The 23,134-nt window shown below is 40.2% G+C and overlaps 1 protein-coding gene across 1 annotated transcript; it reads right to left on the bottom strand.

Annotated features, from left to right (window-relative positions):
• Nucleotides 1–16,284: 16,284 nt before the first annotated feature.
• Nucleotides 16,285–22,092, bottom strand: LOC121987318 (heparan-alpha-glucosaminide N-acetyltransferase-like). The gene is made up of 12 exons (XM_042541176.1): nt 21,766–22,092; nt 19,256–19,393; nt 19,068–19,149; nt 18,882–18,958; nt 18,058–18,164; nt 17,739–17,850; nt 17,522–17,638; nt 17,349–17,440; nt 17,195–17,261; nt 17,040–17,118; nt 16,708–16,943; nt 16,285–16,624 (listed from the first exon to the last, which is right to left on the bottom strand). The coding sequence occupies exons 1-12, from the start codon at nt 22,003–22,005 to the stop codon at nt 16,601–16,603; spliced, it is 1,371 nt and encodes a 456-aa protein (XP_042397110.1). The 5' UTR covers nt 22,006–22,092; the 3' UTR covers nt 16,285–16,600.
• Nucleotides 22,093–23,134: the final 1,042 nt, after the last annotated feature.

Here is a 23,134-nt window from a genome sequence, read left to right as displayed (position 1 = left end):
AAGAAAAGATAAAAGAGAGAAGGATAAAATGGTAAAATATAAGAATTCCATAACTTAAGTTCCAATTCATTCCAAACATGAGAATTGAATTCAATTCCTTATGGAATTCAATTCATAATGGAATTCAATTCAATTCCATTACTTAAGTTATTTCCAAACAGGGTGTTAGGCTTTCTTTATTTTGGGAGAGTGGAAAGTAAAATTAAGGAAAAGTTTCTACGGTGGAAAAGTTTTCGTCGTTTACTTCATTAAAATTTTGCGAAGGAAAAATAATGTAATCCATCCGCGGATAATTTTGGAGCCAAAATCAATCATCTCAAAATCGGACGGAAAACAACGGATGGAAAAAAAAATGACACATGTACCCCTTTTGTATTCACAAAATTACACCATATACCAAAAAAAATGACGCATGTACCCTTTTTAAATCACAAAATTACACTGTACCCAAAAAAATAACGCATGCACCCTTTTTTATTTACAAAATTACATCATAAGTATTCACCTTCCTCTATCAAGATAAACAAGTGTGCAAAGGAAAAGATTTCTTCACCCTTTCTTTTCTCTTCCTCCAAAGACAACTTTCTATCGTTGATTCCTTTACTTTCCTCATCCACCCTCTAGAGTATACATAGCCTTAGGGCTTGGTGGTCTGGATGGCGTCGGGGAGAAGAATTGCGTGAAGATTCATCCCGCTTAAGGGTGAGGAGCATATAAGAGGTAATTCCTAAGATCTCCCACCCTTCATTTTGCCAAGTGGATTTTGAACCCTTAGATTAAGGGTTGTTGAACCAATCTAAATAGAACCCACGTCAATTGAACATGGATCAAGCTGAACCGGACTTCATTTGATTTAAATCACATCCAGTTAAACCGAACCAGCTTTCCTAATAGGGTATTTATAATTACATTTTAAAATAGTATCATTAAGAAAATATCATTGAAGGTTAATGAAAAATTAGAAAAGTAACAACGACGGGAGAAAAAACTCATCGTTGAAATTCTTGCAATAACGATGGGAGAAAATCTCGTCGTTAAATGCATGACATTAACGACCAAAATAAAAAATACCGTCGTTGATACCAAAGCATCAACGACGGGATAAAATACCATCGTTAATGCGTGTATACATAACGACGGACACTAAATCCCGTCGTTGTTGAACCACTAATAACGACGGTATTTGATATCGTCGTTAATATTCGTCGTTATAAATAGGTTTTCTAGTAGTGGTAGGAGTTTAGGAATTAAATAGAGTTAGTTGTCAACTCATCATAAAGAATGAGCTTAGTGTCAATGTCAACTATAGGTGTAAAGAAAACTCAACCTATGCGGACTAGAAATCCTAAGAATTATGTTCAATGAGACAGTCTAACTACACCGAAAGGCAATCACTATGGGGAATGACCCGATAATCAGTGACAAGATGAAGGGCAAGCATTCTTGCTTTTAATGATCATAATGGAATAATGAAAAATACTTTTGAGAATCATCCATGTGAGAAAGAAGTGGGGTTGTTTCGAAGAGAATTGGATGCATGATTTTTAGTACTTCTCACAGAACTAAGCGTGTTCATGGCCATGAACATACTTATAAAATCTGAATTATATCAGGGAGAGTTCTGGGTAAGATTTGCTCATACTTACACAAATGACATAACAATTCAAAGACATCACGTCCAATAAGCAAATAAATTTTCACAAAAGGAATATTTAAAGAATATGCATACCTATCTTATACACAATTCAACTACCAAAAATTATCACATACATTTATATTCAAGTGAGAGAGTTTAAGAAAATTGTGAATGGAAATAAATGAGGCATTAGTTATATATTAAAAGCGAGTGACATTTGAGAATCATATATAATACGAAAGAGGATATGAATCTATCAATCTAAGATCCGTATTACACACATTCAAATAACCCAAATAGCTCTTTTGTGTACGGCACTGTACGTTATCAGATCGATCTGGACCTGATATTCCATAAGAATCAGACAATATTTGTTGGCTTTGTTCTACATGCACGCTAGATGACTGGCTTTGCATGCATGCCGCTTGCCTTTCCATGCAAACATGCCACAAGGTATGACACGTGTTAAAATATCTCCATCAGTTTCACTTTTTACTATACATTATATTAAATATTTTAAAATTTTCATCCTTCTTAATTTTTTATTATTTTCTTCTCTTTTTTTTATTTTTTATTATTATATTTATAAAATGAGTGGAAGAAGAAAGATGAAAGGAAAGAAGAGAGATTAAAAAAAAATATTATTTTATTTTTAGAGTAGAGATTTCATTCCCTACATTTAGAAAATTATTATTCATCAAATTTAAATTTAGGAAATTGATAGGGTAACTGATATAGAAAATTTTTAGTTAACTTATCTAAAATTTAAAATAAAATTTTTATATAGAATAATTAATATGGACGTTCTTATTGTATATGGTGTTTCAAGTGGCACAAGTTGATGCATGTTGCTCAAGAAGCTCATCTATAGGAGGAGTTTTGATCATCATGAACGCAAAAACACGAGCATAACCAAAAGAAGCACGAGCAGAAGAAAGCAAGAGAAAATTTCAAAAAAGAGAAAAAAAAAAAAAATAGAGAACAGATGTCTCTGCTCCGTTAATTCTCTCGTTTCTTTCTCCTTCGCTCTGCCGTGTAATTTTTCACTCGATGAATACATTTGATAGTGTGACCTCTTAGTATCGTGAATGAGACGAATTCGTTTATAGGAGATCTGTCTTGTTACAGGAGTCAGCATCATAACTTAGCCTCGAGTGATGTTCCTTACGTAATCTACTCGGACACAGGTTCCGAATTTATTCGGCATCCATTCCGAACCTTTAGCATCGACTTCACCGACTCGAAACACTCAACTCTCGGCAGTACTTCCTAGCTCTGCATCCACTAGAACAAAGTTGACGATTACCCTATTCAATCAGACTAACAATTTAAGATAATCAACTCAAGTCATCCTAATAAATAAACAAATACTCTCTGTCCTACAATAAATTATGAAAAATAGTAATCCAAAATCTTCTTTATACTTTTTTTTTATTATTAGTAGAGCCGTCAATTTAGATTAGGTCCATCGAGTTGGTCCACCTCGCCAAATAATTTAAGCGGATTGGGATAGAATTTTATCAATCCAAGTCCGCCGCGGGCCGCGCGCGGATCAGCCCGCGATGGGCTTGGGTTGACCTGCGGGTTGAGAAACACATGTAAACAGTTTATATCAGTAGTTAATGCTGCAACTGCGAGAGTACTATGGGTTAAATTGTAGCATTTCATTATCTTCTTCGTTGAGAGGAATACTAATTAGGAAAAGCTCATATTTGTAAAGTTGAGTGTGATAGACAAAAGTTACAGAAATATATATGCACACAAAGTCGATTAATCTTAAGAGTAGATGACCTTCTTATTTGATTCATTTATGAGATAAATCTGAAACATACATTATGCACAATGGAGAGCTTGATGTGTGTACCCAAATTAGATGGCCTTCTTAAAAGTAGATGATCTTCTTATTTGATTCGTTTACGCACGCACAATCAGGGTACCACTGATCTAAACTGCTCGATACATAGCCAGGAGTCCTAATTACTATTCCTCTTCATTGCACAATTTTATACCAATTTATTATCTTTTTTGTTATAATTTTAAAATAAAATTAGTACTTTTAACCCAACATAAGTACTTGTTTATATCCATTTATATTTAAAATACTTATTTATGAATACATTTAATTGATAAAATATTTTCGAAGTAAAACATTGAAGATATGAATTATTTTTTTTAATTTTTTTTTTAAAATTTGATAGGCCCGCGGGTTGGCCCGCCAAACTCGTGACCCGCCTTAGATTGAGTTGGGTTGAAAATTTTCTAACCCGCCAAATTGACGGCCCGCCCTGCCCTGTCCCGTCAAATGGTTGGCCCGCCACGGGCCGATCCGTCTCGTCATGGATTGACCCATCTGACTCTAATTATTAGTGATCCTTAGTGTTTAAAAATTTTAAATAATGTATTTTGGGAATTTATGAATCAATTGAATATCCTTTCATGATCAAGAAGGTATGATCTTTGACCTTGACTCATGAGTCTTGTAAGGAATCCTCAACTAGATTTGAAGCTCACTTGAATAATTTTTTTCTCTCCATTTCATTGTCATTTTTTTGGTAATTTAAGTACCCAAACCTTTCTCTCTCTCTCAGTTTGCAGATCGAATAAATCTAGAAGCGGGTGACAGTGTCATCCAATAGCCAATTTTGTCCGGTAATTCGATCACGACGGGTGTATTCCTTGCCTGAGATACAGAAGACAAACCATTTGCATTATAATATTTGGCATTCTCAACATATATCTAACACAGTCAAATTGGATGGATTATCTGTGGCAAAAATAATAACGCTCATCCTAACATCGATCCCCTAGCTAGATATACATGGATAAATCACAAAGGACTTCGTCCAGCAATAGTGACATATATAGGGAGTGAGGTAACTCATAGAGCTTCCACATTTGCTGAAAATCAACCCAAATTTATCTATAACAAAACCGTTGCATGAACTATTTGTGCCAGTTTGTGGGGGCCAAATTGGGTGGATTAGGGAGCCAAATTGGGTGGATTATGTTTGATGGCTCACTGGTCTGTAACAAGGTGGATTTGGAATTGATCAACGAAGGATGAATTGGATCATTTATGGATTGAAAATCCCCAGTGAAGTGCACTTTCAAGATGAACAAAGATTTGATAGTGTGACGGGCTCTTGTAAAGGGTGCTGAGCACCAAATATGTTGTAGAATGGAGTAAGAGCAAAATAGTCAAATCATGTTTATATAGACATGTTAATGTTGTTCTATTTTATTTTTGTTGCACATATAGTCTTTTCATGATCAACCAAATAAACACACACTTGCTCTACTATCTGTGCTCTACTATTTGTTGATCCCCGTGGTTATTTTGATGTGATCAATCAAGTTGATTAGATCCTGCTTTGTATTTGATCCCTGTGTCTGAGTATGCAAGAGTTTAGGAGCACAGGAAGTCGAACGGAAGACGCAGCTAGCGAGAAAGACGGCACGGGAAGGGAGCCGACGGGCTCGGTGCGTCCGAAGGACGAGAGAGCTGCGGAAGAGTACTCCGGTGGACGAGAAGAACGTGCACGGCGTTCGAGGGACGAGAAGCCGAACGGAAGCCTACTCGAGGAAAAAGCCGGAAATTGGGTTCGGGTGAGCCATATTTCGATTGGCCGCAATCACCCAATCAATCGGAGCTTCGGAAGGAGAAAGGAAGCCAAAAGGAGCTGAAGAAGCTAGCCAGAGGTGCCTCAAACCAATGCTGAAGGCGCCTCAGCTGCCTCCACTATATGAGGCGCCTTAGACAGCTTGGAGGCACCTCCAAGGTTGTTTAAGGCGCCTCGGACCCAGTCAAAAGTGTCGTTTGCAACCGGATAGAGTTTTATCCGGTCAAACCTTATGGAGGCGCCTTGAACCCTCTTAGAGGCGCCTTCAACACTCGGGATAGAGTTTCCAGGAGCTATATAAATGCTCTTGGAGCTAGGAAATAATCATTCGATTCAGTGTTCAACTCTGTAAGCAATTCCTAGCAATAGTTCTGAGTTGTTAGTGTGTAAAAGGTTTCTCCGCCTTCAGCAAAGGAGATCTTCTACTGCGCTTTTCTTACTGCTCTGGATTAACAACCCTCTTGGTTGTAACCAGGTTAAATTCCTGTCTCTTGTTTCTTTATTCCTTTATTACTTTATTTACTATTGCACTATTTGAGTTGAAAGTACGAGGAGGGTATAATTTTAATCTTTTCAAAAGCAATTCATCCCCCCTCTTGTAGGCCTCTGCTGCACCTACAATTGGTATCAGAGCCAGATCGCCTTAGAAGGACTAATCGCCTACTGAAGCACTACAATCAAGACGATGGTCGGAGCGAATATTCATCCCCCGAAGTTCGACGGAGACTTCGCGACATGGAAACGCCGGATGGAGGTATTCTTTAAAACCGACTTCGATATTTTACTAACTATGAAATATGGTTTTGAAATTCCGAAAGACAAAGAAGAGCATCAGTGGAGCAAGAAGGAGCAGGCCGAGTTTGCTGCCAACGGAAAGGCAGAATTTCACCTGCTGAGCGTGCTGCCACCACAAGAGATAAGTCGAATCGGGAGCTACTCCTCCGCGAAAGACCTCTGGGAAAAACTCCTGGAGTTTCACGAAGGTACCTCGGATGCTAAGCTAGTGAAGCGCGACATCCTCCGGACCTAGTTAACGAACCTGCGGATGAACCAAGGCGAGAAGGTAGCGCAACTCCAAGCAAGGATCAAAGAGCTAATCACGCAACTAACCAATCTTGGAGAAGAAGTAACGAACCGGGACTCGATCTGGTACGCGCTCAACGCCTTCTCGAGAACTCCCGAGTGGGCCTCCTTAGTAGATGCGTACTACATCTCTAAGGACTTCGAGGTAAGTACTCTAGAACATTTGTTTTCTACCTTTGAACTTCACGAATCTCGAGTTGCAGAGCCCAATAGAGTAGAGAAGACTAGTCAGAACATTGCCTTAAAGGCAAGAATAAACGGTTCTGACTCCGAAGCCTCGGTCGACGAATCCGAAGCGGCACTACTGGTAAGACGCTTCAATAATTTTTTTAAATCTAATAAATTTAGATCGCAGACAAAGAGGCATCAGCAAAGAAAAAGGACAGTTCGTTACTACAACTGCAACGAAGAAGGGCACATCAAAGATAACTGCCCGGACTTGAAGAAAAAAGGGAAAGAGAAGGAAAAGACAAAGTACAAGAAACCAGAATCATCCAAGCACAAGAACCTGAAGGCAACTTGGTCAGATTCGTCTTCTTCCGAATCAGACGTCGAAGCCTTCTCCGGGTTAGCGATGATGGCTAACCATCTTCCCGAAGATGACTCAAGCTCCGAGATGAGCATAGATGAAGGGGGAGGAACATCAGAAGAAGAAAGCTGCAGTGAAGGGGGAGCATCACCGAGTCAGGTAAGTAAGGTGCTTAATCTAACCCCTACTAAGTCATTTCTATTTATCAAGTCTCTTTCTAAAGAGTTAGATCAATTAGAAAAAGAAAATGAACATTTGAAATTAGATAATACAAAATTGAAAAATGAAATTGAAAAATTGAAATCTGTTGCATGTTCAAATGTTTTTCAAAAATCTAAATTAAAATTTTTTTTGGTAAATTAAACTGGTATATTAGAAAGCATCAAGGTCAACTTAGGAAAATTCCTAAAACTTATGTACCCCCTAGATTTTTAATTAACCCAGTAGGAAGGAATCTATACTGGATTCCAAAGTCTTTGATAAATTAGAACTATTGAAGTTAAAGCTTACAGCGAGTAAATTAAACAATGAATTTCTTTATGAAGTTTTGTCTAACGAAGTGGTTGTTGCTCCAATAACCAAGAAGGCCTAGTGTCTCGCCACGACCTGGAAGCCGAAATATCGAAATAAAAATGTTTAATTAAGTTTCTGATATAAGCATTAAAATTAGAATTAAATAATGCCTTGAAAAGTTTTTAAACATTTCCTTAGAAATTCTTTACAATTTTTTTCTAGAAAATTGTCTCTTGAAAAGTTTTACTTAAAAAAAAATTTCCTTATAAATTATCTTCAAAATTAATTTTGACTTAGAAATTGAAAATTCTAAAAATTAATTTTGACTTAGAAATATTTTTACCCCATTTTTGCTGTGATCAAAGGGGGAGAGAGAGGTACAAGTTTAGGGGGAAAGTATTTTTAGAAATTAAAAAATATTTTTTTGGTTAACTCTTAATTTAGTAGTTGTAATTTTATTTATTGCAAATTGATGTTTAACATGTTAGTTTAGTAATTTTCTTTTAAAATTACTTTTCTGTCTATTTTAACCCTAACTTGAACTTGGGTTGATGCACATCAAAAAGGGGGAGATTGTTGGTCCCCGTGGGTGTTTTGATGTGATCAACCAAGTTGGTTAGGCCATGCTTGTTGGTGCAACCTTAGGTCAAGGTTGACCTGGTTGACCAGACTCGAGTTGTCTTGACTCGAGTTGTGTTTTGATGTTTGACGAGTTATGTTTGACAATGTTTGACGTGAACAGAAAAGTTGTATCTTGATGTTTGACAAGGATACAAGCTTGGGAGATTGTGGGTGCAACTCGTGGTCAAGGTTGACCTGGTTGACCCGAGGTGAGTTGACCTGACTCGGAAAAGTCCAAGCAGGGAGCTTGGCATGGGAAAAGTCCAAGCAGGGAGCTTGGCATGGGAAAAGTCCAAGCAGGGAGTTTGGCATGGTGAAAAGTCCAAGCAGGGAGCTTGACACGGGAAAAGTCCAAGTATGGAGACTTGGCACGGAGAAGTCCAAGTATGGAAGCTTGGCACATGGGAAGTCGGAGAGGGCTCGGTAGCTCGTTCTCCGGACTGTGGTCAGAGAGGGCTCAGCAGCTCGTTCTCTGGACCGGATGGAAGTCGGAGAGGGCTCGGTAGCTCGTTCTCCGAACTGTGGTCAGAGAGGGCTCGGTAGCTCGTTCTCTGGACCGGATATGGAAAATCCTGGTGAGTGAAGCAAGGTGAAAATCCTGGTGAGTGAAGCCAGGTGAAAGTCCTGGTGAGTGAAGCCATGCAGATGGAAAGTCCTGGTGAGTGAAGCCAGGCAGACGGAAAAGTCCTGGTGAGTGAAGCCAGGCAGATTGGAAATCCTGGTGAGTGAAGCCAGGTGAAAACCCTAGTGAGTGAAGCTAGGTGAAAGTGAAAGTCCTGGTGAGTGAAGCCAGGCAGTTGGTGAAAGTCCTGGTGAGTGAAGCCAGGCAGTTGGGAAGTCCTGGTGAGTGAAGCCGGGCAAGGAAAAATCCAGATGGATCAAGGCTGATCGGACATCTGGTGTTGAGAAGGTCAAGTACGTCAAGGGAGTGACCGGATACTTGACACGAAGAGAAAAGTCCAAGTGGGTCAAAGGGATTGACCGGACACTTGGTGGGGAGTCTTAGCAGGTCAAGGGAGTGACAGGATGCTAAGCATGATGTACCAAGAGGTCGAGGTTGACCGGATATTGGTTTGGACTTGGTTTGGGCAAAAACCAAGACCTGGATCGGTCTGGAGACCGATTAGAAAGCGAACAGAAGGCAAAGAGAAAAGGAGGGTATCGGTCTGTGGACCGATCCACATGCACCCTGATCGGTCCACAGACCGATCAGGAGACGATCAGAGAGTTGGGCGAAGAGTGCTGATCGGTCTGGGGACCGATCAGCGTAGGTCCTGATCGGTCACCAAGACCGATCAGGGACGGTGTGGACCGATCAGGTTGGAGCCTGATCGGTCCAGGACTAGCCGTTGCGAGTGACAACGGCTAGATCTCGGTCTTCTGTGTCTTCTTCTGCCTTCACAGGTTTGCAGGTTCAGCTATATAAAGAGTCGAGCGACTCTACAGGACCTTCTTCTTGCTTCTGCAAGTTCTTCCTGGTTCCTTCTGCGAGCTTTGCTGAGCTCCGAAGCTTCGTGTGAGCTTCTTTGACTGAGTTGCTTGTTGGCATTCGTCCGTGAAGTTGGTACTTCATCCGGGACTTCAGTCGACGAGAAGGCAAGCGAGTATTCGTACATTCATTGTGTATTTTGTTCTTGCTCTTCTTTGTATTTCCATATTGCTGTTGCAAGCTATTGTGGCGAGGTTTCTCCACCCACAAGGAGTATTTATTAGCCGGTTTTCCGGGGACTCATCCACCGACGGATTGATAGGCTTCGTCCACCTTACGGACACGCCGAGGAGTAGGAGTTTCATCTCCGAACCTCGTTACATCGTCGAGTTCGAGTTTGAGGTTTGATCTTTCCTTTTTGCGTTTCTATTTAGTTATTTCCACTGCGCTAACCCTAATCGTAGGAAGAAACGAGCAATTTGGGGTCGGCTATTCACACCCCCCTCTCTAGCCGCGACCATCGATCCTAACAAGTGGTATCAGAGCGAGGTCGCTCTTCGTTGGATCAACACCCGGGGGAGCACGAGTTAGAGAATGGAGTTATTTGGAGAAGACGTCACAATTCCACCTTTCTACGATCGCGACGACTTCGCGTTTTGGAAGGTAAGAATGAAGTACTTTCTTATGACTAACCTTGAAAATTGGAGTTGTGTTCAATTAGGTTTCAAGCCTCCAATGGACAAGAAAGGAGAACCCCTAGAGAAGAAGGAGTGGACCAAGGAACAAGTCCATCAATCCCTAGTCAACGATGAGGTATTGAAAATTTTTGAATTTTCTTTACCTAATGATGTTTTGTGTAGGATAGGTGGATATAACGATGCCAAGGAGTTGTGGAACAACTTGACAAAGTTCCATGAGGAGAACTCCACTTCAAGTCATGAAGAGGAGTCAAGTGAGCCAAGTAGCTCACTTCATGGAGGAATGGATTTAGAAGTTGAGGGCCACTCAACATCTAAAGAAGAAGAGGAGGAGAGTTCTTCTTCAAGTTCGGAGCAAGAAGAAGAAGCTTCTACCTCCGGAAGGGATGAAGGAGAGAGCGTTCATCCATCCTCAACTCTAGGTAACTCAAGTCATTTAGTTTCTAGCAAATTACACATAATGTGCTTTGAGTGTAGGGAATTTGGACATTACAAGAGTAAATGTCCAAAGAGGGTTAGAAAGACTCCACCGGCGCCAAAGGTCAAGGAAGCTGGAGTCCCAACACGCAAGGGCAAGGAGCACGTGGTGTGCTTCCAATGCAAGTAAAGGGGACACTATAGGAGTCAATGTCCGAGGGGGAGGCAACCTCACAAGGACAAGAGACCGAGCACGTCAATAGGGGGAGCGAAGGCAAACCCTAAGGTAACATTTAAGTCTCACTCTTGCAATAAGACACATGCTAGTAGTTTTGTTGCAATTGTTAATAATGATAAGCATGTTAACTTTAGGAACCAATATATGTGCTTAGGTGCTAAACATGTTAGCCTAGGTAAGGACAATTCTAGAAATGTCAATCCTAGGATTAACTCATCTAAGGTTAGGGAGAACCTAGGTAGAAATCTCAAATCAACTAGACACATGCCTAGGAATACCTCAAAGAAAAATGATAAATTAAAGCTTGAGGTATTAGAGAAAGAAAATCAAGTCTTGAGGTCAAGACTTGACTCTCTAGAAAAGGCTCTTGAGAAGTCAACTCTAGGGTCTAATGGTCAAAAACCAAAGACAAAGGACAAGAGAGGTTTGGGTCACAAACCTAAGTCCCAAATGGTCAAGCCCACTTATCACAATGTTCCATTCGATTATGAAACAAAATCTAGGGCTAGGAAGACCATCACCAAGGTCACAAGGGGAGTCACCCCTAGAGTTGATCTTGTTGAGTCCCGAATGACTAAGGCTTTAAAGCCTAGGAGGGTCATTAGGAGGGTTGCTAGGGAAGTCATCCCTAGTGAATACTTAGTGAACCCAATGAGCTCAAATAGGTATTGGGTTCTTAGGAGCGTGATTCCATCATGCTAGATGAGTTAGGGTGTGCCAACCTTACTCGACTAGGTAGTTAACCTAATCATGGCAAAAGGTGGCACTTTAGGAATTTTCAAGGTGTAATCAAGCCTTGAAAATGAAATGGAAAATTATTCCTAAGGTGATTAGGATGTGCCAATCTCATTTGAGGAGTTTTCTAGAGTCAATCTAATTGGCACATAGTGATCTAAAAATCTTTTGTATTTGATTTTAGGTCTATTACACTTAGGAATATAGAATTTATGGCAAAATGATCAAAATTATCAAAAATGACAACTAAGGCTAGAATTAGGTATTTTCTATACCTTTATATGCTATTTGCCATGTATTGTTTGCCATATGCCATGTCATGACATCATATTTAATTAATGATCATTTGAAATGTCATGATAATGCTTAGGTTAGTTAAATGTCATGATTTATTTAAGTTTCATACTTTATGCCATGACATCATGACATTGGCACATATTTCCATTTATGATACAATTATATGTCATGTCATCATCTTGTGCATTAACGATCAATTAACTTGATTTAAGGATAAGAAACACAATTTGATATGGAGATCAAATTGTTGTTTAGAAAAATGCATGAGAACTTAGAATAAGCTAACCTAAATCCATATCTCACATCAAAATTGACTTGGATGTGTTTTTGATACACCTTAGATGTGTGTGAGATATTAGGATGATGAGTTAGGATCAAGGTGCATAGTTCTTGTACCTAGATGAGCCTAATTCGAAATTGAGGATCATAGGGAAAGCTTGTGTACAAGTCATGTACATTTAGCCCTAAGATTGTGGTCCAAAATTGAATTGGTTTAAAATCATTTCAAAATTGATTTGAAAAACCTTGATGAAGATTTTCTAGTGATAGCATTCATCATTGAGTAAGTTGATACAAAGATTGATTAACTTTGAGTTATTTCAAAATCTTTTGAACTTTGTATCAAGATTTGAAAATGGAAGTTATTTTCATAGAAAACTATTTTTTCTTGATAGTATATGTTATGAGGAATGTATCCTCAAAGTTTTACAATTTTTGGAATTTTCTAGGAGTTTCTGAATTTCAGGAGGAAAATCAGAAATTCTGATATCAGACTTGTGGACCGATCAGAGAGGATTCTGATCGGTCCAGGAAAGTGTGGATCGGTCACTAGGACCGATCCAGGGGATGCTGGATCGGTCACTGGACCGATCCAGTGAAGGCTGATCGGTCTGGTGACCGATCAGAGCTTGCCAAATGTTGATTTTTCGACTGTTGACTGAAATTTTAGCTATGGAAGTTGGTGTTTTGGATTTCTAAAGGCTTGAAACTCTCCAAGACATTGTTGGTGCAATGGTCAAGGGGGAGTTGACCTTTAGGGGGAGTTTTACCTATTAGTCAAGGGGGAGTTGACTTTTAGGGGGAGTTTTTACTCCTAAAGACTTGAGTGATATGGGATTATCACTAAGTTAATTGTTGACCTTAGTATCAAGGGGAAAATTAAGGGTTTCAATGAAAGGTATGGGACCTTCATTAGAAAGGAACTCTTGACCTTGATTCACTCTTTTTGATGTGTGTCAAAAAGGGGGAGAGTGTAGGTTTGAGGAGAATGAAGAATGTCTAGAGAATGTTCAGGGAAGAACATTAGAAAACCTAAGTTAGGTTATCGGGTTAACCTAACTTGATTATGGGTTTGATTATGGGTTTTGTCAAACATCAAAAAGGGGGAGATTGTTGGTACAACCTTAGGTCAAGGTTGACCTGGTTGACCAGACTCGAGTTGACTTGACTCGAGTTGTGTTTTGATGTTTGACGAGTTATGTTTGACAATGTTTGACGTGAACAGAAAAGTTGTATCTTGATGTTTGACAAAGATACAAGCTTGGGAGATTGTGGGTGCAACCCGTGGTTAAGGTTGACCTGGTTGACCCGAGGTGAGTTGACCTGACTCGGAAAAGTCCAAGCAGGGAGCTTGGCACGGGAAAAGTCCAAGCAGGGAGCTTGGCATGGGAAAAGTCCAAGCAGGGAGTTTGGCATGGTGAAAAGTCCAAGCAGGGAGCTTGGCACGGGAAAAGTCCAAGTATGGAGACTTGGCACGGAGAAGTCCAAGTATGGAAGCTTGGCACATGGGAAGTCGGAGAGGGCTCGGTACCTCGTTCTCCGGACTGTGGTCAGAGAGGGCTCAGGAGCTCGTTCTCTGGACCGGATGGAAGTCGGAGAGGGCTCGGTAGCTCGTTCTCCGAACTGTGGTCAGAGAGGGCTCGGTAGCTCGTTCTCTGGACCGGATATGGAAAATCCTGGTGAGTGAAGCCAGGTGAAAATCCTGGTGAGTGAAGCCAGGTGAAAGTCCTGGTGAGTGAAGCCATGCAGATGGAAAGTCCTGGTGAGTGAAGCGGGGCAAGTCCGGTGAGTGAAGGCAGGCAGATTGGAAATCCTGGTGAGTGAAGCGGTGAAAACCCTAGTGAGTGAAGCTAGGTGAAAGTGAAAGTCCCGGTGAGTGAAGCCCGGCTAGTGAGTAAAGCTAGGTAGAAGGAAAGTCCTGTGAGTGAAGTGGGAAGTCCTGGTGAGTGAAGCCGGGCAAGAAAAAATCCAGATGGATCAAGGCTGATCGGACATCTGGTGTTGAGAAGGTCAAGTACGTCAAGGGAGTGACCGGATACTTGACACGAAGAGAAAAGTCCAAGTGGGTCAAAGGGATTGACCAGACACTTGGTAGGGAGTCTTAGCAGGTCAAGGGAGTGACCGGATGCTAAGTATGATGTACCAAGAGGTCAAGGTTGACCGGATATTGGTTTGGACTTGGTTTGGGCAAAAACCAAGACCTGGATCGGTCTGGAGACCGATCAGAAAGCGAACAGAAGGCAAAGAGAAAAGGAGGGGATCGGTCTGTGGACCGATCCACATGCACCCTGATCGGTCCACAGACCGATCAGGAGACGATCAGAGAGTTGGGCGAAGAGTGCTGATCGGTCTGGGGACCGATCAGCGTAGGTCCTGATCAGTCACCAAGACCGATCAGGGACAGTGTGGACCGATCAGGTTGGAGCCTGATCGGTCCAGGACTAGCCATTGCGAGTGACAACGGTTAGATCTCGGTCTTCTGTGTCTTCTTCTGCCTTCACAGGTTTGCAGGTTCAGCTATATAAAGAGTCGAGCGACTCTACAGGACCTTTTCTTGCTTCTGCAAGTTCTTCCTGGTTCCTTCTGCGAGCTTTGCTGAGCTCCGAAGCTTCGTGTGAGCTTCTTTGACTGAGTTGCTTGTTGGCATTCGTCCGTGAAGTTGGTACTTCATCCGGGACTTCAGTCGACGAGAAGGCAAGCGAGTATTCGTACATTCATTATGTATTTTGTTCTTGCTCTTCTTTGTATTTCCATATTGCTGTTGCAAGCTATTGTGGCGAGGTTTCTCCACCCACAAGGAGTATTTATTAGCCGATTTTCCGGGGACTCATCCACCGATGGATTGATAGGCTTCGTCCACCTTACGGACACGCCGAGGAGTAGGAGTTTCATCTCCGAACCTCGTTACATCGTCGAGTTCGAGTTTGAGGTTTGATCTTTCCTTTTTGCGTTTCTATTTAGTTATTTCCGCTGCGCTAACCCTAATCGTAGGAAGAAACGAGCAATTTGGAGTCGGCTATTCACACCCCCCTCTCTAGCCGCGACCATCGATCCTAACACTGCTTTGTATTTAATCCCTATGCCTGAGTGTGCAGGAGCTTAGGAGCACAGGAAGTCGAGCGGAAGATGCAGCTAGCGAGAAGGATGGCACGGGAAGAGAGCCGACGGACTCGGTGCGTCCGAAGGACGAGAGAGCCGCGGAAGAGTACTCCGGTAGATGAGAAGAACGTGCGCGGCGTTCGAGGGACGAGAAGCCGGACGAAAGCCTGCTCGAGGAAAAGGCCGGAAATTGGATTCGGGTGAGTCCTATTTCGGTTGGCCGTAATCACCCAATCAATCGGACCTTCGGAAGGATAAAGGAAGCTAAAAGGAGCTGAAGAAGCTAGCTAGAGGTGCCTCAGCTGCCTCCACTGTCTGAGGCACCTCAGACAGCTTGGAGGTGCCTCAGACCCAGTCTGAGGCGCCTCCAAGGTTGTTTAAGGCGCCTCGGACCCAGCCAAAAATGTCGTTTGCAACCGGATAGAGTTTTATCCGGTCAAATCTTATGGAGGCGCCTTCAACACTCGGGATAGAGTTTCCAGGAACTATATAAAGGCTCCTGGAGCTAGGAAATAGTCATTCGATTCAGTGTTCAACTCTGTAAGTAATGCCTAGCAATAGTTCTGAGCCGTTAGTGTGTAAAAGGCTTCTCCGCCTTCAACAAAGGAGATCTTCTACTGCGCTTTTCTTACTGCCCTGGATTAACAACCCTCTTAGTTGTAACCAGGTTAAATTCCTGTCTCTTGTTTCTTTATTGCTTTATTACTTTATTTACTATTGCACTATTTAAGTTGAAAGTACGAGGAGGGTATACTTTTAATCTTTTCAGAAGCAATTCACCCCCTCTTGCCGGCCTATGCTATACCTACACTATCCTTTTAAGTTGGGTGTGTTGTCTAATTGCCCTCCCCATCTAGCCCAACTGAAGTCTAGCATTCATCATTTGTCGTGCATAACCTTGTGCGATGACTATATTCCTCCGGCTCAGCACTATAAGAGATCTAGTTGGACAATGTGGTAAAAAAGCTCATCTCATCTTAATACTGACCTTAACAGAACTAATGTAATTTGGAGCAAACACCCCCATCCACTCTTCTCAATTTCAAAGAAACCAAACTCAGAATGTCACCAGAGTCAGTGAATTTCCCTGTTTTTTTTTTCTCATACCAGACATTAGTACCATTTTGCTAGAAGAGCATTCTTCAATATATCACTCTAAATAAATCACTTCAAATTTACAACATTCAATTGAAAAACCTGGAATTGCCATTTAGTGATCCTGGTTAGATAATATGCACCCTATAAAATACTTAGGAACCACATCTGGCTATTCTCATGAATAATTTCAAGCATTCTCCTCTTCCTCATTCATTAGACCGTTTGGCATCTATTACCATTGATTGAATAGAAACAGAGCTTCAATTCTTTCCAGGTAAGGATGATGCGGTGAAAGAGATAAATGATGTTTAGGAAATGCCAATGACCTTCAACTGTGCATATACCAAGTGAAAACAAAAGGTCAGCACAATCTATAGCAATGGAAGGGTTTAATGGTTGGGTTTTATTTACTTACTATATTGTTCTCAGGCTCCCTCAAGTAGAATCCTTGGGCAAATAAAGGGAAGATGTTGCAACCTAATAGAATGTAGACCATCAATGCATGCGTCCCTAGCCATTCCATGACCAAGGTTGGCTTCCTGTAGCCATAGATGTCAACCAGCACATAAACCCCAGTGAACATGACCCCAGCAGTCCCAGCAGTGATGCAGGTATAACTTGGTGTGTATAAAGCCTTGTTCATATGCATGCCTACACCAAAGATTACCAACTCCAATTGGTTGGGAATATCTGAGCAACACAAAAATCAAATCGACACAATAGGAAGACAGACAATGTCGTGGGTACCGTAGAAGTCCAATGAAAAAGCTAATGCTAATAGACAAAAGGAAGCAATCATCCACTGCACAATCCTCTCCTTGTGATCCTGTAGTTTCCTCAACAGTCTGACGTATGCGAACAACACTAGTGGCAAATTAAAGATCCAATTTCCTGTACTTTACCTTAAAGTGTATGATGACGTGCCCGAATTGCAATCCAATCAAGCAGGTAACAATTGCCATCATAGAACTGCAACGCCAACTAGTTTACATTTAGCTTCACACACATGGTAAATATCACAGAGATACATATGGTATTAACAGGTGGAAGAGGAACCTGAGAAGTCCTTCGGGATCAAAAGGAGCTTGGCACCATGAAGGAGCATCAGGTGGAAGTGGGCCAGTAGCTGGTGAGTTAACACTGCATTGCTGAAGAAAGAGTAAGCCAATAGGTTATGTAGCACAAAATTGAGGGATCAGTTAATAAAAAAAAACCAGTGTATACAGTACCTCTATTCTTCCATACGCAGGATGTCTGTGTAGATGTTGGATGCCAAAGACTCTGCGGTCAATCATGCCAGCAGCATTACAAGCAGGTCCTGTGTCACCTCTCACAGCACATTTAACCTAGAGTGGGTGTTAGAAATTCATCAACGAAATTACTATAGGTATGGCTTAAGTAATTAAGCATGATCAAGTAGATATGATATGAAACACATTGACTTACTGAGAAGGTCCTCAGTGTGATTCCTGGCACTGGTACCTGATACTCCCAATCAGGAACATGTAAACCATATAGAAGAACCATGTAAATTGTTGTAAGTGCAAGACCCACCAACCTATGTGGAAACACGCCAACATCAGAATGATATGTATATAAGAAACTATAATTTGCTACATGCAAAAAAAGAACTCTCTCTTTCGTTTGAGTGCCGATTCTTTAAATTTATGAAACATACAGTTGAATTAGTCACTATGAAGTTAGAGGATCTAAGATTGATCATACACATTTCAGAACAATAGCCACAAAGAAGAGATATATTTACAGCTGCAATCGGTGTCGTTGGACCAAGGAATATCCAGAATGAACATCCTGATCTCCTTTAAGCCAGATTTCACATATCGCAGCCAACAGATAGGCTATTGCAATTCTCTGCAGGAAGAAAAAAACACGCTGATTAACTAACCTCTTAAGGCAGTACAGTTAAGTTGGAAACAATTAACTCAATATTGTTTTTTATGTGGTTGATGTGATCTTTAGCATAATGTTAGCAAGTAGGTTGCTGAATTGTCTCAGATTATGATATTGATGGTTGTACCCTGTGGCATCTTCCGCACCAAGATGATGGGAGCATAGATGCTGTAGGTGGTAGGTTGCTGAAGTCAGATTATGATATTGATGATTGTACCCTGTGGCATCCTCAGCACTAAGATGATGGGAGTATGGACACTTAGATTTATGCTATCTATCTATTTATCTATACACATATATGTATAGCGGCTTGGCTCTAAATTATATAGGATCAACACAATAGGACCATAGGATATAATATAGTGAAGTAGATGCATATCATTTATCAATGCAAAAGACTGCATTTATCATAGTAATTCAATGATCCCTTATAGATGATTATTGGAATCAGGATACAATGGAAAACATACTAATGTTTGGAGTTTACATGTGCATGCATTCGTAGTTTCTAGATTTTTAAAATATGACTATCTTGTTCCATTTATATAACAGAAGGGACATCATAGATGAATTCATCTTCTCTAATAGATTATCCACTAGTTGTTCATGTCTATTTTTTCTTGCTTCACTTTGCTTCTATGAATTGTCCAACATATATATCAACATAATAGTAGCTACCTGTAGGACACCCATCCATCGTATTCTCAAAATATTGACTCCATATGTTAAATCATAAAGACCATGGAAATAGCCACCTGACACAATAATAAGTTAGGAAGTAAGATGAGAACAGAACAGTTTCCTCAAATAAATGAATTTAACCATCCTTTATTTCAAAGTAGTAAAAAATATAAAATTACATACCTTGAACTACAAGACCTACTACAAAAAGCTTCGTTGCTCGAAGTATCACTTTTTGAGTTGCTATGGCTTTATTTGTGACTCTCTAAGCAGGAAGTATAAAAAGAGTCATCCTTTTGTACTAAACTCAACAGGTGCATCTCATTATAATCCAAAGCATAGTTTGAACTGAAGAAATTCAATCGCCATACCTTACAGGTAACTGCAAGAGCCACTCCAACAATAAATAAGAAAAATGGCATCACAAAATCAGCAAGGGTTACACCATCCCAAGGAGAGTGGTTAATAGCAGGGAAATATGATCCAGCATTGTCTACAAAGATCATGAGCTACAAGATACACAAAATGTTTTAGAGAAAAAAATTTTACATCGCTAAGAATCATATCCCAATTTCACTCCAAAGAAAACAAGCAAAAAGTATATGTGATTTTCATTAACATAAACAAGCTTTTGATCAAATGCAAAATAAATGTTCATTGGCAGCATTAATGGGATCAATTTACATCCAATTACTTAATCGTCTAATATGCTCTGATGGTTTATTTGCTTTGATTTACCAAAAAAACAGAAACAACAGGTTTAGTATATTCCATCGCAATGAATCCACATAAAGATTAACGTTGAGTATTGATCTGAAAATTTAGTTTGTTTCCATCTTTTGAGCTCAGAATGTTCAGAATCAACAAAAAAAAAATGGTTCCCTTGTCAATCAAAACTCATTTAAAATAAAAATAATATTGTCCAATCATTTTGGGTTCTCTTGTATGACTAGGAGATGGATCAGAAATTCTAGATACAGGTTCTTTTAGACGTTGACTTGACTGTACTTTATTAGTTTCCTGAAATGAGTTATGTGTCAAGTTTCATGGTTAAGCCTAAAAGTCTTTAGCTATCCACTTTATAGTTATATCTTTGTAGAATTAGGGACCTATTGGTAGAAAACCAACGCCTGATGTATAGTTGGATATACTGACACATGCAATTGAAGTAGATATGTTGTTAAATTCCAACTTACATCCATGGCAATCTATTAGACTTGCTCTGCATTAGTTTAACATGTCAAAATATGGAAATTGTCAAAACCTAACTTGAATCTGCCCAACTTAGGCTTCCAACCCGACTTGGAAGACCAGCGACCAATGTTAAAAAAAACCAAAAAAAAAATTGTGTTCGAAATCCCATCTCAGGTACACCAATTTTAGAAAAAGTCCTTTTCTATAGAACATCCAAAACAAGACCACGCTTTGAACTGAGCCTCCCACCGGTTTCCAATTATTTTTTTGCCATTTGAATCGGCATACAATTCTGTTCAACTGGAATGACTCAACTAATTTAATAAGACTGGGATTAACCTTCTTGTTTTCAAGTTAACCAGTTGAACTTATTGACTTCCTGTAATTGAGAATACATTGATTTGTAAATGCTATTATTATTTTTTTGTCAAATATTACACTTATAATTGCATAGTCTAGCCATAAGTAAGTTAGATATGGAGAATTGCTCATCAAAGGCCGGGGCTTCAAATCTATAACGACACTACTATTAGAGCAAGCTAAAGTTGGAGAACTTTCTGCCAAAGGTTGATGGTTCTAACCCATAAAAGCAACAATATCTATTAGATTAGACAAACAACGAGTGAAAAGAAGCAAAGAGTAACGATCTAAATTTAATACATTGCCTTTTGCGAATTGTGCACCAGAAGTCCCAAACATCCAATCAAAAGATAGAAAAGAAGAGAAAGAAGAAACTTAGGTGGGGGAAGCACCAACCTTGACAACTATACATGGCATAGTCGTGTGGGTCACTCCACGCATCTACTGCTATTTTTGTTAGCCAAACACAAATTGAATATTATTTAGGAAAACACACTGTCAAACACCTAACGTGGAATGCAGTGCAAGAAAATTAGTCAAGGGTTCACAGGCTTGACAATAAATGGCACCATGACTGCCATAGGGACAGAGATTCTTTAAAATCGGTCCTTAGGTGCTCATGACCTACTTCTCTACTCTACTGCTCTGCTCACCAACCTATCTGTGACAGGAACTTGATTCACTCACTCAACTCAATCTGTAATTGCTCTGCCCCAGGAATTGGAGCTGCCAGAAATTACCTGTCTCGTGAGAGAAGTGAAGTCACTAGTCACGGCTGTTGTTCCATTCCGTAGGCTCCAAAAAAGAGAATGCTGACAAGGGTGTTCAAGTTTTGTTTCGATGGGAGAAATTGATGGTTTTGCATTTTGAGAGGAGGGTTTATGTGATATATGGAATTGTGTGCAGTGTCTGGATCATCTAGTAGTAGATCTATCTTGTGCCAACATAATATAAAAGACAAAAGAAGAAGAATGCAAGCATTTGTCCACATTAACTGGCAACAAGAGTAAGCTGAGCCCTTTATTTCCAGGGAAAGCAATGAATTCAAAATCACGCAACGGAGAGCAGGATGTTTTGACAAGTCAACAAAAATCCACCCATTTGCAGCACTCATACTGCATATATTCTTCAATTAAGAAGAACACAAGTAATGGCGAATTGGCGACGGATTCAATGACGCAGAGTAACCGGAAAAAGAAAAACCAGATCGATGGCATTGTTAAATAAGAAGAGAAATAAATAAGAATCTTTCGCGATCGCGATGGCGAATGGCGATCGGAACAAGTCCGGCAAATCAAAGTGAAAGCCGGAAGCGAAACGTACGTACCGCGACGGTGAGGCCTCGGAAAACATCGAGCGAGACGAGGCGCGGAGCGCGCTTCAGGGGGGCGAACTCTGCCTTGTCCAGCGGCGCGATGCTTTTACCGGAGCCCCTTTCGAGGTCTCTGTGCGCAGGCAGATGCTCGCCCTCGTTGCTATCGGCGACGACGGAGAAGGCTTCGTGGTTCGGATCTGCGGCGGCGGTGCTGCCGTCGTCGGCAGCCGCGATGAGCTCATACACCGCCATGTTTTGGATCTAATTCCGGTGCTAAGTAACGCGAGTGGGTCGGGTGTGGCGAACCGCTCGTTTTAATTGTTTCTTTCCAGATGGCTTCCCTCCATCGGCTGCCGCACCTCCGCCCGCCTTTTATAAGGAAAGGAAGCTTGCGCAGTGCAGTATTTTTTTACAATTTTAATGGACAAAAATTAAAATTATTAGAATGATCAAAATAGTTTTTTTAAAAAAATATATATTTATCATTAAAATATTTTATCGCTTCTGAATTTATTTTAAATTTTAAAAATTATATAATATTATTAAAATTAAATATATATTTTAATATAATATTAGGTGACGTTGGATTTAAGGATTTGGGAATGAGGGATTCTCAAATTTTGTGTTTGATTGATGGAAATGTAATTAAAATTTTGAAAGAAAATCTAAAAACTTGGGTATTGATGAAACTTATCTCCTCGTTTAGGTTTTGATGGAAATGTAAATAAAAGTTAAGTTTTAGACGAAAATACCCTTAATATATTTGCTCAATTTTCTTTTCATATCACTTCCACCATATTTTCTCCTTCCTCATTTTATTATCATATTTTCTCTCTCATCGATCTGTTCTATCATACGCGCTCTCTTCTCATTTTATCTCATTACAAGCACTTTCTCTTTCCTCATATTTTCTCTCCCATCACACTCACTTTCTTTATTTTTTCCCATGACACTTTCTCTCTCATCGTACTTTTTCTCTCCTCAATATCTTCCATCACACACTCTCTTTTCTTATTTCTCTCATCACACTTTCTCTCTCTCATCACATTTTCTCTTTCCTCATGTTCTCTCATCATACTTTCTCTCCCCTCACACTCTTTTTCCTCATTTTTACTCATCATACTTTCTTTTTCACCATACTTTCTCTCTCCTTAATCTCTCTCATCACACATTCTCTCTCTTCATTTTCTCTCATCGTACTTTATCTCTCTTCATTCTCTCCCATCAAATTTTCTCTCATTATCTTCTCACTCTCTCTCATCACTCTCTTTTCTTATTTTTTTCATCAACTTTCCCTCTCTTTATTTTCTCTTGTCGCTTTTTTTCCCTTATCACACTTTCTCTCACATTAACTTTCTTTTACATCTTATTTTCTTCTGAG

Source organism: Zingiber officinale, chromosome 5B, assembly GCF_018446385.1.
Source record: "Zingiber officinale cultivar Zhangliang chromosome 5B, Zo_v1.1, whole genome shotgun sequence".
NCBI classification, from domain to species: Eukaryota; Viridiplantae; Streptophyta; class Magnoliopsida; order Zingiberales; family Zingiberaceae; genus Zingiber; species Zingiber officinale.
This window is presented reverse-complemented; position numbering and strand designations above follow the sequence as displayed.

What these genes read in the sequence shown, in the direction of transcription:
- LOC121987318 (XM_042541176.1), bottom strand. Translation starts at nt 22,005, where the DNA reads ATGGCGGTGTATGAGCTCATCGCGGCTGCCGACGACGGCAGCACCGCC. An exon ending in GATGGATGGGTGTCCTACAG is followed by an intron (nt 18,165 to 18,881) that starts GTAGCTACTATT and finishes TTCTTCCTGCAG; the next exon opens with AGAATTGCAATAGCCTATCT. An exon ending in TTTTTCATTGGACTTCTACG is followed by an intron (nt 16,944 to 17,039) that starts GTACCCACGACA and finishes TCTTTGGTGTAG; the next exon opens with GCATGCATATGAACAAGGCT.